Source organism: Dendrobates tinctorius, unplaced genomic scaffold, assembly GCF_039654945.1.
Source record: "Dendrobates tinctorius isolate UK_male_01 unplaced genomic scaffold, ASM3965494v1 ptg000071l, whole genome shotgun sequence".
NCBI lineage: Eukaryota > Metazoa > Chordata > Amphibia > Anura > Dendrobatidae > Dendrobates > Dendrobates tinctorius.
Genome location: NW_027361739.1, coordinates 19,946,553 through 19,964,029, shown reverse-complemented (window position 1 = coordinate 19,964,029; position 17,477 = coordinate 19,946,553). Strand labels below are relative to the sequence as shown.

Below are 17,477 nucleotides of genomic sequence, written 5' to 3'. Positions count from 1 at the left end.
ATAGGGCGAGAAAGAAACTTATATGGCAACCTAGCCCTTTTTGATTTCCAAATAAATTTTCCAATAAGGGATTTTAACGTTCCACAAAATGTCAGGGGAATCCGAATCGGAACCATGTTCATGGTATATTATAATAGGCATTATATATGCCTTAAACACATTAATACGACCCATCCAGGATAAAGTGGGTAGGCTATATTTCTGCATCAGGCTTTTGACCTTTTGAATTAAAGGAATGTAGTTAATGTGAAATAGGTTGGTGGGATCTCTAGTTATCGTTATTCCCAAATATCTAATAGAATTAGTAGCCAAAGAGAATGGAATCTGCGTACGAATAGTGGAGATCTGAGAGTGGGGGAGACCAACGCTTAGCACTTCAGATTTTGTCAAATTAATTTTGAAATTAGAAAGGAGACCAAAGTGATGAAAGGCCTGAAGGATAATTGGGAATGCTTGGGATGGATTGGAGATAAGGAAAAGCAGATCATCTGCGAAAGCTAGAGTTTTAAATGACCTCCGACCCACCGACAACCCCTCTATGCGTTGGTCTTGTCTGATGCTTTGTATCAAAGTTTCTATAACTAAAATGAACAAAGATGGCGACAAGGGACAACCCTGTCTAGTCCCGTTATTAATCCCAAAACTATCTGACAGGGTGCCGTTGACTCTGACCTTGGTCGTCGGTTGAGAATAAAGCGAGAGGACTGCTGTTATATATTGAGGGGGGAAGCCAAACCTAATCATTACTTGTTCCATGAACCTCCAGCTCACTCTGTCGAAAGCCTTCTCGGCATCCGTCGACAGGAGCATCAAGGGAATATCCCGAGTCTTAGCAAACATTATAGACTGAATGACTTTAGTAGAATTATCCTTCCCTTCCCTGCCTCTTACAAAGCCTGCTTGATCTGCATGAATTAGCTTAGGTAAGAAATTGCTTAATCTGCCCGCTAATATTTTAGCCCACATCTTAATATCTGCATTAAGCAGTGATATTGGTCTGTAGCTAGCGCACAGATTGGGGTCTTTACCCTCCTTCGGGAGGACTGTGATGTATGCCTCTAAGGATTGTCTAGGGGGGAGCTGGCCTTCTAAATAGGAATTAAACAAAGACACTAGGTGAGGTAACAGTGGTTTTATAAACTTTTTATAATAGATAATGGGAAGACCATCTGGACCCGGTGCCTTTCCGTTCGGAATAATAGAAAGAGTGTCTAAAATTTCTTTGGGGGTAACTGGGGCAGTCAGCAAGGACTGGCCTTCAAGAGTTATTTTAGGGAGATGTAGTGGGGTCAGGAATTCTTTTATTTTTGCTAAGGCTGTGGCTGGCTCCTGCATGCTATCCGGTATATTTAAATTGTATACATTTTCATAAAAGGTTTTAAACTCCCTGGCAATATCTGCAGTCTCGAGAATTGGAGAGCCATCTAAAGCTCTGAGTTGTCTAATGAACGTCTTTTCTTTTTGTTTCTTAAGTAGGGATGTCATAAGCTTACTACTTTTATTGCCATGAAGATAGAACTTCTGCTTACTTCTCATGTAAATTTTTGCTGATTGAATGTTTAAAAGGTTTTTTAATGAAGTTCTCAGATCTGTCAGTTCAGATAATGTTTTATTTACTTGAGATCTCTTATGTAGTCTCTCGAAGGAACTAATTTGATGTAGAATAGACACAACCTTTTTTGTTCTCTCTTTTTTCAAATAGGAGCCTAGGGCTATAAATTCCCCTCTCATTACTGCTTTATGTGATTCCCATACCATAGGCAAGGGCGGGCCTGAGTGCAAATTATTTTGAAAAAAGAAGTCAAGAGTGTTTGTCAGTTTTGTAATGTGGGAATCCGAGTCCAATAATGTCTCACTCAGTGACCATGACCCAGCCGGCCGTGGTAGAGTTTTTATCTCTATGTCAAGAAAAATGGGAGCGTGGTCTGAGAGAGAGATGATATCTATATTAGCTTTTTTAACTAATTGGAGATTAGCTGTTTGTATCAATAGGTAATCAATTCTGTGATAGCTATTATTCGGATGGGAATAAAAAGTGTAATCTCTGCCCGAAGGAAAAAGTGTTCTCCAAGGGTCTATCTGATGCAATTTTTGTAATGAAAGGTGTAACCTTCTCAGCGCCCTTTGAGAAAGAGCCGACCTGCCCGACGAAGTATCTAAGGCTGGGTTCAAAGATACATTAAAATCCCCTCCCACCAACAACAGACCCTCAGTAAAAAGTTCTAGAATATTCATTGTTTTACACAGCCAACCTATCTGGTTCCTATTTGGGGCATATAAATTGCACAGGGTAATCTTAGTGTTGGCCAAAAAGCCCTTAATTATAATGTACCTGCCTTCTGAATCTGATAAACAATCACTCAAAATAAAGGGAACGTTTTTTTTTATAGCAATGCTCACTCCACTGGACGCTGAACCGCCCGCACTGTGATACCAGGTCGGGTAGCGAGATCTAGACATATCTGGGACTCTCCCTTTTTTAAAATGTGTCTCCTGCAGGAAAACTATACTAGACTTCTTTGAATGCAAAAGATTCATTACTTGGCTTCTCTTACTCGGGGAACGTAAGCCCTTTACATTATACGAGGCCACTGTCATAGTGGCGAAGTTCACCTTATCACCCATAGTTTGGTAAAGGAAGTAATAATAAAGATTTCTCTGTCATCAAACCACCGAAATTAAAAAAAAACAAAGAAATGAAAAAAATAACAAAAAACCTAAAAATTACTAAGATAAAACAAGAGAAATATAACAAGAACCAACTACCTGTCTGTAGCAGAGGTAGGGGGTCAAACATACCTCCCATAACAGAGCAGGAAATAACATTTCCGACACACGAGTGGCACATGTTAACTTATACGGCAATTGAATGATATCAACACATGAGTAAATGTCAAACTTAGCAAGCTAAAGTAAGATAGAACATGTCCGAGTGGACCGAGGGGTCCGGATCCAGTATTGGAAAAATGCAACCGAAAGAAACACAAGAAAGCTCAGGGGGGTATCTCCTTCTCCATTCCAGATTTCCCTCTTTTAGGAGTCAAGCGTTTCTTTCCTAAGACCCAGTCACCCTGCCCTCCAGTATAAGCATGGACAGGGGGAGGTGTGCGATGATCCATGTCTAGAGGTAGCCAGGAAGGAATATCCATAGGGGCAATGTCAAAAGCGTCCCATATTTTGGCTAAATCTTCAGGGGTCCGAACCATTATTTGCCTACCATCTCCATGTATAGATATACCAAACGGAAACAGCCATATATATAAGATTTTACGTGAGCGTAACACTTCCAGGAGGGGCCTTAGGACTCTTCTTTTTGCAAGGGTCGACGGCGCAACGTCCTGATAAAGATGAATAGCAGATCCCTCATAAGAAAGATTTCTAATGTCTCTTGAGGCAGACAAAATAGCATTGGTATCCAAATAGCTCAATAGGCCGCAAATCACATCCCTCGGGGGTTCCGCTGGCTTCGGCTTTGGTCTAAGTGATCTATGCACCCTTTCTATTACAATTCGGTCACATTTTTCTTGTGGGATTAAGAGGGTGAAGATCTCCTTCGTAAATTTTTCTAATATTTCTGTAGAAACACTTTCAGGCAAGCCTTTTATCCGTATGTTCTTCCTACGACTCCGATTTTCCTGGTCCTCAAGGGCCAGAAAAGAGTTGTTAAGCTGTGCTCTGTGGTAGTCCAGATGCTCTCTCATGGCATTGGAGTGGCTAATGATAGAGGACTGGGATGACTCCAAGGACTCCACTCTATTACCAATATGTAGCAAGTCCGCTCTCATACCAGATATCTCATTAACTAATGGTTTTATAGCTTGTGCTAATAATTTTTTAAAAACCGATCTAGAAAGTTTCCCAGAGTCCGATTGAGTAACATCGCTGCCTGAAGCATCATCACTGGAGTCTGAGTCCTCAACATGCTCCTCTTCCACAACCTCTGCAGGGAGCCTTTTAGCATTAGGCCTAGTCGATGCAGATTTATTTTTCAAAAATTTATCCATTTCACCCTGTTTGCTTCGATACGCCTCTGCAGCCAACGGTTTTGCACGCTCTTTGTTAGTTTTGACCATTTTGCTTGATTGAAGCGTGCCTTTAATTCACCACCCGTGCGTCAAGAAAAGTCTAGTAGTACATTTTTCTATATATAAATAACCCCATGCAGCTTGAAGGGTGAGGGGCTAATATATGGAAACATCCGTGGAGGCCCGCTGGAGCCAGCGGGGGCAGGGCAACGCCAACTTCCCCCCCGTGGCGCTTCAGAAATGACACAATGTCCTCCTCACCAATGTCACATAGATCTGCAGACAGCAGCACCCCTATGGGGGGAGAGCGATATCCCCCGTTCCAAGAACAACCCAGTCCCTGGGAAATGTCTCAGCAAAACAGGGGGCCGTCAACAACCCCTCTGGCCCAGAGCCAGCGCTCCCCTCCACCGCACGTAGCGGTAGTGACCCCCGGAGGCCCCACAAACAGCTCACCGGGGGCTCCCTCTCACCGCCTTTTGCTCCAACGGGCGAGACCACTCCTTATTCCGCGGTCTCATGCCTCTATCGAGGGCCTCCTGCGGTCCGGTTTCCAGGCCTTGTTCGCAGGGGGATGTAAAGATGGCGCCCGTCTCTCTCCAGCGCCGCAGCACTCTCCACGAGGCCGCTCTGCGCTCCGGTGTCACGGCGGAGAGCAGCAGCCCCTCTCTTCTCTCCACCGCCCCTCACCTTCTTCTCCAAACCCGGGGCACTCTAAAATTTGTTTTTGCCACTTTCGTCCGGGTCCAAATAAGTTAATTTTGTGGCTGGAAGCGGGAGCTGCTGTAAGGCACGTCCTCCCTGTGTGAGATCCAGGCCACGCCCCATCAGTGCGGAATTTTCCGCAGCATGTGCACACCAATTCTGGATTCCCATTAACATTGCTTGAGCTACCCTTTGAGGATTTGGTGCAAATCCGCGCGGAAAAAAACCCACTGTGGAACCGCAACAAAATCCGCAACGTGTGCACATTGCCTTAAGAGTCAGTTCTTCAAAATTAGCTAACATCAGTGCATAAGTGAGAGTCAGCTGAAATTAGACATGCTGTAAATTTATTTTTTCAGTAACATCAACCACCCAATCTGCATATATGGGCATGCTGATATTTGAAAACTAAATCCATCAACAGCTTTATATTTTCTAACTGGTGCTGCATTCCTGATAAATCAGCGTTTTAACTGCGAGATGTTAAGTGCTTTGGATGTGACAGAGCATTATTCGATTTTAGGTTTCACTAATTTGTTTCCCTGCCTAGATCCAGCCTCTTTTCCTTGACTGGTAGCTCACTGTCCAATGTCCTTGCCGGTTACCTGACATCACACACAGTGAGCTATCAATCAAGCTAAGGAGGCTGGTGCTTTGTGCGCTCAGAGCACATTGTGCTTCATTTGAGTAAAACACTTATTTATTGTGAATGCAGCAACAGATAGAAAATATAAAGATGTTATGGATTAAGCTTTCAAAAAACTTCATGCCTATATAGGCAGTTTGAGGGGTTGACCTTACTGACAGACTCCCAAATTTTAGTTGCCCTTCTCTACAACCACTTTTATTCAGCTACCTCTTTCCTTCATGTTCAAATTCAGCACCCAAAGTCTCTCCACATCCCATATAATTTGGTGTCTGCAAAAAAGCTTGATATGGCAATTTTCATTCAGGCAAGTATCATGTTTAACCCAGGTCCTGTTTAGTAATCTGATAGAGGAAAAATAACTTCTGCTGTGCATTATAGGAACTCGGCTAAGCTGCTAGTTGTGTCTTTGAACAAGCTTCTTGACTGTTTCCAGTGACAACCAGTATATACGTTAAGGCCAATTTACACGGGACAATAATTGAATGGTTCATGTAAACATGCCATGGTGCTCAGCAGTAATTACTGTGATCTGAGCGTCACAATTACATAGATTGAGGCTATGTGCCCACGCACACCAAAAACCGGACTCCTTCCCAGAAATCGCGCGTTTTTTTCCGCGCGATTTCACCGCGATTATGATCGCGATTTTGCCACGATTTTCGTGTGCGATATTCAAGCACTTTCCAAGCATTGCTTGGAAAGTGATTGACAGGTTGGTCACACTCGTCAAACATAGTGTTTGACAAGTGTGACCAGGTTTTTACTATTGAGGCCGCCTATGTGGCCTCAATAGTAAAAGATAGAATGTTAAAATGCTAAAAACAATAAAAAAATCGGGGTATATTTACCTTCCGGCGTCCCGCGCTGCATTCCCGGGCCACAGCGTTCCCAGTAATGCCTTGCGAGACCTGTGATGACGTAGTCTCACGTTGCTATAGCGATCTCGCGAGACCACGTCATCACTGGACCGTGCCACAAGGCATTACTGGGAACGCTTAGGCCGGGAATGCAGCGCGGGATGGCGGAAGGTAAATATACCCCGATTTTTTATTTTTTATTCTTTTTTTTCACAGGGGTATGGTACCCAGGGCCTGGAGGACAGTCTCCTCTCCTCCACACCGTGGGTACCAACCGCACATGAGACGCTTCACTTCCCGCATGGTGGGCATAGCCACATGCGGGTAGTAAGCGATTCTCATGCATTCCTATGGGTGCGGAATCGCGGCAATTCTTTGCGATTCCGCACAAAAGAATGAGCATGCTGCGATTTTTTCCGCGATGCGATTCCGCCGCGGAAAAAAGCGCAGCATTAGCACAGCATGTGCGGAATGCCATAGGAATGCATGGGGGGGTTCTGTACACGATTTTTAAACGTTTTCGCTGCATTTTCGCGCCAAAAATTGCGGCAAAAACGCTTAAAAATCGCTACGTGGGCACACAGCCTAAAAAAGGAAAAGATGAGCACTAGCGCTAATATAAACCCGGTTCTTTAAAGCTGAAAATATTAAAATAAAGCTAAATCTGAGATGCGTTCACCAGAATTATCAGAGAATATTCAACAATATAGGAAAGGATAGTCTGAATGGCTTCCTGTCACGTGGACCCGTCCTGTGTGACACGACTCGCAGGCCGGTAACTAAAACAAGACACGGGGGAAGGGAAAACAGTTACAACGGTGGGCCCTGCGATAGGGAACGGGGACGTGGAGACCTCCTGCACTCCCCTGAGTCAGTGTCCCTCACACTCCTAACGTTCCCTATACAGGCTCCTCACCTGTCACCGAGCTGGAACGTGTCACCCTAGCACACCCTACACCTATCCCTTGCTAGGGAGCTGGGTGGTGCAGGCACTGGCCCCACCGCTGTACTAATACACACCAGGGAAAAATACAAACAGGGAAACACCACTTAGCTTTGCTCTGTTGCTATTGCTCCCAGCAACAGAGTCCACCACCAGAATTCAGCTTTCCTCCAGAATAGCTGCTACTTGTCCAAGCTTTGTCAGAGCTGCAAGGATCACCTCTCTGTAATTCCTTCCTTCACCAGACTTTACACCAGAGCTCCCCTGAGCTGCTCTCTGTAGTTCCTTCCTTCACCAGTCTTGGTTGGAAATGAGCAATATCACCAACACCTGCTCATAGACCATGTGACCCTATATAGGAAAAGGAAATGGTCAAATGATCAGGGGCCAAAAGCTGCTATAATCCCAGTGACCACCGGGGGCAAAAGGCAAAGCAAAGAAAACATCAACTGCTATGACCCTAACGGCCACCGGGGGCAAAACTAGAACTGAAACCACCAGCTTAAGGAAAAAAAAACGTTACTAGTGCTTTTATCTGTCATAAACCAGCATGGATCATGACACTTCCTTACCTGCTGGCACTTTGCTGCTGTGACCATCTGTTCTAGATGCTGATGAAGGCGGTGGCAAAAACACATTATAAATAATAATAATCTTTATTTTTATATAGCGCTAACATATTCCGCAGCGCTTTACAGTTTGCACGAACACTCTCAGCCAACTGGACGCAACAGCATCTAGGACGGATCATCATCGTTGCATAAAGCAAACAGGTAAGGAAGCCATTCAGGCTATCCTTTCCTATATTGTTGAACAGTCTCTGATAATTCTGGTGAGCGCGCATCTCAGATTTAGTTTAATTTTCAATTACTTGACTGCTCTGGGCTACAATAAAATGGTGCTGGATTCCACCTACAGCTATGAACTTGGCATATACACATATAAATCTGTGTTTAAATTTTTGTAGTGTACTGTGTATGTGTTAATATAATCACCTACCGCTGCCTTCTCTAGGATGCAGCACTATTTTGCTCCTTTTCTCAGGGACGTCACCACTTTTCAGACTAGCTAGCTCACTCTAGAAATATCTTTTACAATATAAGTCTATGGAGCTTGCTTCTGAGACTACATAGGCTTACATTGTAAGGGTATGTGCACACAGTGCGGATTCTGCTGCGGATCCGCAGCGTTTCTGCAGCTGCGGGTCCGCAGCAGATTTAGGTGCGTTGTACAGTACAATTGTTTTCAATGGTAAACTGGAAAACGCAGTGCACGTGCTGCGGATTTTTCCGCGCGGTTTTGCTGCGGTTTACAATCCGCAGCATGTCAATTCTTTAGTGCAGAAACGCTGCAGTTTTACACCTCATCCATTATGAGGTGTAAAACCGCAGGGAAAAACTGCGGTTTTTACTACAAAATCCGCAGAGCCAAAAAACTCCGTGTGCACATAGCCTAAGGCTATGTGCCCACGCTAGCGTTTTTAAACGCTCAGGAAAAGGATCCCCTTTCCCAGAAAACGCGCGTATTTTTCCGCACGATTTTTGACGCGTTTTTGACACCTTTGTTGACACGCGATTTCTGGGATCATTGGGGATGGCTAAAAACGCTCAGCAATACGGGAATTAATGAGCATGCTGCGTTTTTAGCGGCTAAGCGATTCCTGAGCGGTTAAAAACGCATGCATTGGCACAAAAAGCCAAAAATGTATGCAAATTAATTAGAAGCATCTTGTAAGCGTTTCTGCAGTGTCTGAGCCGGCACAAACGCTGCGGAAACGCTTACAAAAACGCAACGTGGGCACACAGCCTTAAAGTCACATCTGTGTCACACAGACTTTTAGGATTAATACTTCCGATAGGTGGCACTAGAGTTCTAGTCCTCTTCCTCTCTGAAGAAACAATTTGCTTAATTAGCATATTTCCCAGAGGAGCATTGCGGCTTTAAGTCTTCTCATCTCTACATGCTTAGCATGTCATTCTCCGCAAGGAGAAATTATACTTCTTGGATATCGGTCAGACGCCTCTCTCACAGCCAAACCACATCTCACACTTTGCACTGACGAGGGGCAGTACCCCGAAACACAGTGCCTGCAAATTGAGATTCTGGCTTGGCTTTTATCCTAAGTCATGTAACAAGGCTCATTAAAGGGTCGACATTGACTTTTAGGATTGCTACTTCCAATAGGTGGCACTAGAGTTCTAGTCCTCTTCATCTCTGAAGAGACAATTTGCATAATTAACAGAGCACAGTATGACCCTGATAGTCTGAAGAGCAGATGTCACTCAGAAGAGGAGCAGAACGGCACTGGATCCTAGAGAGGGCAGCGGAAGGTGAGTATATTAATACACACCACATGCACATATAAACCAATGTGGTAAAAATAACATTTCAAGGAGGGCTCGTATAACATTGGAAACTGAATTTGTCCGTTTATTATTTACTAGCTGAAGAGCCCGGCGCTGCCCATGTGAAGGGTTAAAACTAAAATCAGAGCTGAAGTTTCGTTTTATCCATTCTCTGAAGGTTTTGTTTCTTCATTTTTGTTGCTGTAAGATAAATTTTTATAATTGGCATGGGCTGTCATGAAACCAGACTGTTTTCATCAGGTGCAAAGATAAGGGGCTCGGGGGGGGGTGTATTGCTCTGAATATGCCATTATACTACTTTCTACGCTATTTAGGTACGGACATATATGCAGTTCCGGTTTTCTTGCAATATTATTGGCTTACAAAGTGAAGCATTACCATCATGTTATTGGTAGTTGAGAACCTTGCATAATTAAGCAAAATATTATAAAAGAAGTGACTAAAATAAAGGGGCTTAGTGATCTGCCTCGATCCTCCCGTACAGAGACCCCAGCCTCCGTGTGGTCTTTTGAGTTGCTAGCAACACTGTGGAATAATTTGGAAATCACTGGATCAACCGTGAAGGGTTAATTTAGCCCTCCCAAAATAGCTACCTCGACACCCGGGCATAGTAACTAACTGTGGTTAGTTATAACAAATTATAATTATCCTCCATTTCATAGTCCCGTGCCCATATACCCATCACACATCCTCCATCCCATAGGCCCGTGCCCATATACTCATCATACATATCCTCCATCCTATAGTCGAGTGCCCATATACCCATCACACATCCTCCATCCCATAGTCCCATGCCCATATACCCATCACACATCCTCCATCCCATAGTCCCATGCCCATATACCCATCATACATATCCTTCATCCCATAGTCCAGTGCCCACATACCCATCACACATCCTCCATCCCATAGTCCCGTGCCCATATACCCATCATACATATTCGCCATCCCATAGTCGAGTGCCCATATACCCATCATACATATTCGCCATCCCATAGTCGAGTGCCCATATACCCATCATACATATCCGCCATCCCATAGTCCCGTGCCCATATACCCGTCATACATATCCTCCATCCCATAGTCCAGTGCCCATATACCCATCACACATCCTCCATCCCATAGTCCCGTGCCCATATACCTGTCATACATATCCTCCATCCCATAGTCCGGTGCCCATATACCCATCACACATCCTCCATCCCATAGTCCAGTGCCCATATACCCATCACACATCCTCCATTCCATAGTCAACCATTATGACATCATAATGAGCGGCGGGGCTTGCAACCTATGATGACATCAGTGTCTCCATGGCAACCATTGTGACATCATAATGAGGGGCGGGGCTTGATACGCACACACTGTTTCCCCAGTATGTAGATAGGGGCATTATGACATAATGAGGGGCGGGGCTTGACGCGCACACACTATTTCCCCAGTATGTAGATAGGGGCAAAATTGTTTGGTGAATTGGAACGCGCGGGGTTAAAATTTCACCTCACAACATAGCTTAGGACGCTCTCAGGGTCCAGACGTGTGACTGTGCCAAATTTTGTGGCTGTAGCTGCGACGGTGCGGATGCCTATCCCAGACATACACACATACATACACACTTTGAGCTTTATATATTAAACAGTTCGTGCAAAAACTAAATGGATATGAATGTCAATACGGATGAAAAGTCATGTTTTTTTTCAGGATGAAAAACACGATTTGGAATTCTCTCATGTAAGCCCAGCCTAATTTCTGAGAAATACCTAGATTTTAAACACATTTCTCCTATAAAAAAAAAAGCAAAAGGAACATAATGCCATAGTATAAAACTCCATGGTCTCCCAGAAGTCTATGTTTATTTGACTGCAGTGATATTATATACTTATCTACACTGTCATCAGCTCTTCGGTCAGTGACTGGTGGTAGAGGTCACATAACAGTTTAATATCTTAGACCAAGTAAACAAAAACTGTCAGAAATCAACAAAACATTCATGTTTGAAGAGTTCAATTAAAGGGGTTTTCCACTATTATAATATTGATATGATTTGAATAGGATCTGAGCTGCAGTAACCATGAGCCGCAACTACACAGTGCAGGAGCAGTGCTGTTCTGGACCCGTACACTTTACATCTGGCCACTGCAGTAGGTGGTAACAGATAACTGGTCGTTGAGGGTCCCACATGTCCCCCTTTGGATAGGTCAGCAATATCATAATAGTGGAAATCCCTTTAATAGGGTAATTACCACAGGATATGTCATAAATGTCTGATAAATGTGAGCCCCTGCTTGTACCTCTGTGGAGAACAGGGATTCCCAGAGGCTGACAACACTTTTGTGAAAGAGAATACATGGAAGTATGGCAGTACACCTCTCTCCTTTTACTGGTATGGAAATATCTGGGCATGTAACTTTCATTCTCAGCCTGAATGAGCTGCTTACCACCAGCAAGCCCCCTGTGTCTATGTAGGTGCAGTTCCCAGTGGTTGGACTCACATCAATCAGACATTTATAACATATCTTGTACATTTCAGATAGGGATATATGCCATACCAGTCAGTCCAGAGACCGACCTTGTGGTAGTATAAAATAATTACAATATATTATGCTCTGGAAGTTCCGCCTGATTCCCTCTCATGGTGACATTGTGGAACATTAACCCATTCCAAAGGATGTACATGTACGTCTTAATTGGGTGCTGCTTCAGCTACAATACTTCGTGTTTATTTTTTATTTAATTTTAATACTGAAAAGGGGTGCGATTCTAATTTTTTTTTTAAATATTTTGTATTTTTACTGTGTTTTTTTTTCCGGTCCTTTAGAGGACTTGTACCTATGATCACCTGATCCCTTATACTTGTCTATTATGAAGCCAGACACAGGTTGGTCTTTAATTGAGCACTGTTAAGGCAGATAAACGGTAAACACAGCAAAGAGAAAATAAAATAAAATGCCAAAGTTGCGGTACATTGTTCACAGCGACGCCGCAAAACAATGCATAAAAGGGCTGTCCGGTGTAAAATAGTAAGTCTGCAATCACTCTTCTATGCAGTATGTGCTGTGAGGATTCCCCGATGTCAGCACCGGGCATGGTGGTCACGTGACCGTGCAGAATACAGTGGGTAATGGGTATGGAAAGTATTCAGACCCTTTTAAATTTTTCACTCTTTGTTTCATTGCAGCCATTTGGTAAATTCAAAAAGTTCATTTTTTTTTCTCATTAATGTACACTCTGCACCCCATGTTGACTGAAAAAAACAGAAATGTAGAAATTTTTGCAAAAAAATGAAATATCACATGGTCATAAGTATTCAGACCCTTTGCTCAATATTGAATAGAAGCATCCTTTTCAGCTAGTACAGCCATGAGTCTTTTTGGGAATGATGCAACAAGTTTTTCACACCTGGAATTGGGGATCCTCTGCCATTCTTCCTCGCAGATCCTCTCCATTTCTCTTAGGTTGGATGGTAAACGTTGATGGACAGCCATTTTCAGGTCTGAATACTATCCGAACCCACTGTACATACTCCCAGCAAGAATCCGACTAAACTGTCTCTGGCCTCACATTGAGCATACCGAAAACAGTATAGTCGGGTTCTGGATGGGAATATGTACATCACATACTCATAGTCACGTGACTACTGTTCCTGGGGCTGACATCGGCAAATCCTCATAGTGTGCAGAGCACGTGATGTGTGGATTTGCATAAAGTGATTGTAAACTTGACATTTTAGACCCAGAAAATCCCTTTTGCACCTTCACCCAGAAGCCTGTTTGCACCTTCCTGACCAGGACAAATTTTACAATTCTGACCAGTATCACTTTGTGTGGTGATAACTCTAGAATGCTTCAAGCGATCTCAGTGATTCTGAGTCTGTTTTCCCATGACATATTGTACTTTATGACACTGGCAAAATTTGTTCAATATGACTTGCGCTTATTTGTGAAAATTTCAGAATTTGGAAAAAATGTTACAAATTTCTAACTTTTAAGATGCATCACAGATTATAATGAGCTGTGAAAATAAAAAAATCTAATCTTTCCTACAAAAACATTCTTATATAACCCCATTTTTTTTATTTTCACAAGGGTAACAGGAAAAAATGGACCCGAAAATTTGTTGTGCAATTTCTTCTGAATACGTCGATACCTTTTGCGATCTTTGGAAGGCAGTATGAACAAATCAACAGCAGGTCAAGAATTGTTTATTTATTTTTTATGCCATTCCTTATGTGTTATAAGTAACTTGATATCGATCGCAGCATTTAGGGGGTTAATCTGTAGGGAGTGGTGAGGGCCCTGCTCCTGGAAGTGAGATCTAGGTGTCAGCTGTCAAATTTGCTGAACACCCAGAGGCGATCGCATGCGCACAGAGCCTGTGCGTGCAAAATCTCAAGAACGGAGCCATATGTTTTAGGGCGGGAAGTCCTTCCCAACAACGACGTATGGATACGTCGAAGGTCGCGAAGGGATTAAGAAGCGATCAAAAATATCACCAAATTATATCAATACAAAGGAAAGCCAAATTATATCAATACAAAGGACAGCTTGCCATGCGACAAACAAGCCCTTACACAGCAAAAGTGAACTTAAAATGAAAACGTTACGTTTCTCAGAAATTTGCGGCACAATTCTTCTTCACAACTTAAATGGAACCAATCACTCCCGGAACGTAAAAGACCTATTAATATGGGCATAAAGGTGATAGAAATATTAAACTAGTCTTACCTGTATGCCTCATATTAATGGTCTTGTTGCTGAGAAAAGTTATATTCTTTATGTTTCGTGCGGTGCCTGGAATTAATCTCTGCCTCCTCTCCTCATAGACCCTATCACAGTGACTAAATTAAAACAAAATAGTAAATTAAACCCCCCTTTGTTGGATAAAAATAATAAAATATATATACATATATTTTCCATTCTTTGCGGTTAGGGTTAGAACTAGGGTTGTGTGAGGGCTAAGGTTGGGTTGGGGTTCTGTTGGGGTCAGAGTTGTGTTGAGGTTAGGGCTGTGTTAGGGTTAGAGTTAGAATTGGGGGGATTCCACTGTTTAGGCACATCAGGAGGTCTCTACAGGCGACATGGTGCCCGCCATCAATTCCAGACAATTTTGCGTTCAAAAAGTCAAACTGTGCTCCCTCCTTTCTGAGCCCAGCCATGCGCCCAAACAGTCGATTTCCCCCACATTTGGAGTACTGGTGTAATCAGGAGACATTGCACAAAAAATTTTGTGGTACATTTTCTCCTGATACCCTTGTGAAAATAAAAAGGGTTGGGTCTAAAGTAATTTTTTTGGTAAAAAAAGTTAAGGGTATGTTTCTTGGTGTGCGGATTTTGTAGAGAAAACTGCAGGTAAATTTTGTCCTGCTGTTTATCTGCGGTTTTGCCCTGCGGTTTTACACCTCATAATGGATGAGGTGTAAAACTGCAGCGTTTCTGCACCAAACAATTGACATGCTGCGGATTGTAAACCGCAGCAAAACCGCGCAGAAAAATCTGCAGCATGTGCACAGCGTTTTTTAATTTCCATAGGAAATAAAGGTACTGTACAACGCAGCAGAATCCGCACCGTGTGCACATAGCCTTCTTTAATGTGGTTTTGAGCACCTTGAGGGGTGCAGTTTTTAGAATGGTGCCACTTTTGGGTATTTTCTGTCATATTGACCCCTCAAAGTCACTTCAAATGTGATGTGGCCCCCCAAAAAATAGTTTTGCAAATTTTGTGGTAAAAATCAGAAATCGCTGGTCAAGTTTTAACCCTTATAATTTCCTAACAAAAAAAATTGTTTCCAAAATTGTGTAGACATGTGGGGAATCTTATTTATTAACTACTTTGTGACAAAAATTAAAAGTTTGAAAATTGCAAAATTTTCAACATTTCTTGACAAATTTCAATTTTTTCCACAACTAAAGTCTTATCGATGATTTTTTTACCACTATCATAAAGTTGAAAATGTCACGAAAAAAACCTCATAAATCACCAGGATCTGTTGACGCGTTCCTGAGCTATAAAAGTGACAGTGGTCAGTATTGTAAAAAATGGCTTGTACTGACCTAAAGATGTGTTGCCTGGTCATTTTTACAGCACAATGAAGACTGTAAAAAAAAAAATAATTAAAAAAAGACAATGGTGTAATTGTTTTTTTTTTTTCACACAACTTAATTGCATTTTGAAATTTTCTCCCTTTTTCATTAAAATTGTGCTATTTAAATAAAAATGTCTTGCAAAAAACAAGCCCTCCGAGCAATGTCATGGGAGAAATGAAATTATAATTGCTCTTCAAAGATGTGGAGGAAAAAACAAAAGAGCAAATCTAAATTGCCAGGTCAGAAAGAGGATGGCGCAGTGTGACCACACATCTATGACCCTCAGTCCCTAATTATAAGCAATTGGTCTCTGTTTCTAATTCCTATAGACCTCAATGGAGAAGAGGTCACATTATAGCAGAGCTAAAGCATCCTGCTAGTGGCTGTAGTCGGCTAATAATGGGCCGATGACCCCCACTCTCCTCATAGATGTGGCTCCATGAGGTGAGCCCAATTTACTGTAAGGCTGAGTTCACACGTGGCGTTTTTTTCGCGTTTCCGCGGCAGTTTTAACCGCGCGATTTTGCTGCGAAAACTAAGCATCCCATGCATTCCTATGAGATTCCGCAATGCTGTGCTAATGCTGCGGTTTTTACCGCGGCGGAATCGCTTCGCGGTAAAAAACGCAGCATGCTCATTATTTTGCGGAATCGCGGCGATCCCGCACCCATAGGAATGCATTGTTCCGCTTCCTTCCCGCATGTGGCTGTGCACACCATGTGGAAAGTAAGCAGAACATTTGCGGATGGTACCCACGGTCCGGAGGAGAGGAGACTGTCCTCCGGGCTTTGGGTACCATATCCCTGTAAAAAATAGAATTTAAAATAAAAAATATTGTTATTCTTACCTTCCGGCGTCCCGTGCAGCTTTCCCGCCTCTCTCCACGCTCCCGGTCCCAGTAAGCCTTTGCGAAAATGCCCGCGATGGCGTCCGTTCTCGCGGGATCGCGAAGTCTCGCGGTCATTCGCGTGACGTCATCGCGAATTACCGCGAGACGTCGCGATCCCGCGAGAACGGACGTCATCGGGGGCATTTTCGCAAAGGATTACTGGGAACGCCTGCGCGGGACGTCGGAAGGTAAGAATAAGGCCTCTTTCACACATCAGGTTTTCGCCGTCAGGCGCGATCCGGCGCTTTTGACAGAAACCGGATCCGGCGAAATGCAATGCCGGATCCGGTTTCCCCCCCATTGACTTGCATTTGCGCCGGATCGCGCCGGATGGCCATGCGCTTCATCCGGTTTTCGCCGGATCCGGCAATGTGTCGCGATCCGGCGTCTGGAAAAAACGGCTACTGTAACGTTTTTTGTCTCCGGCGAAAAAGCCGGACACGCCGTATCCGGCGCGTCCGGCTTTTTCACACAATGAAAGCCTATGAGCGCCGCAATGCGCCTGATCCGGCGAAAGCCGGATCCGGTGGCCGGATCCGTTTTTTTGGTCTGAGCATGCTCAGTAGCTCTGCCCACAAGACATATATAAAAGCAAGACAGTGGGACCCACAGCCACACCCAACATGCCACCCAAGAAAGCAACCAAGCGCAGCAGGAGAAGGCAGGAGACCACTGCAGCACCATCAGCACCACCACCACCCCAAATGGAGCAGCAAATGGAACATGCTGAGGAGGGGAGGCCAGCAGCAGATGAGAGACGGTAATTATCAAATCCCCCATTCCTCCAAACTAGGGCTATTAAATATCAAGATATTCATTGGCCCTTTGTTTCTCTTTATTCAACAGCCGCCCAATAGATGCAGCAGCAGCAGCAGCAGCAATGGCAGCAGCTGGAACACCACCCACAGGCATGGAGTGTGGCCACCAGGAAGACTGCACATCATCTTCTGGGAGCCCTCC

At 43.7% G+C, this 17,477-nt stretch overlaps 1 protein-coding gene across 1 annotated transcript in view; it reads left to right on the top strand.

The window, feature by feature from the left end:
* LOC141096085 (synaptonemal complex protein 2-like) overlaps positions 1-17,477 on the top strand; it is a 151,282-nt gene that overhangs the window by 16,440 nt on the left and 117,365 nt on the right. Inside the window, exon 2 of the mRNA XM_073582491.1 lies at positions 13,631-13,734. Coding sequence (XP_073438592.1) covers positions 13,716-13,734 — 19 coding nt within the window. The 5' untranslated portion in view covers positions 13,631-13,715. The remainder of the gene's footprint in view (positions 1-13,630; positions 13,735-17,477) is intronic.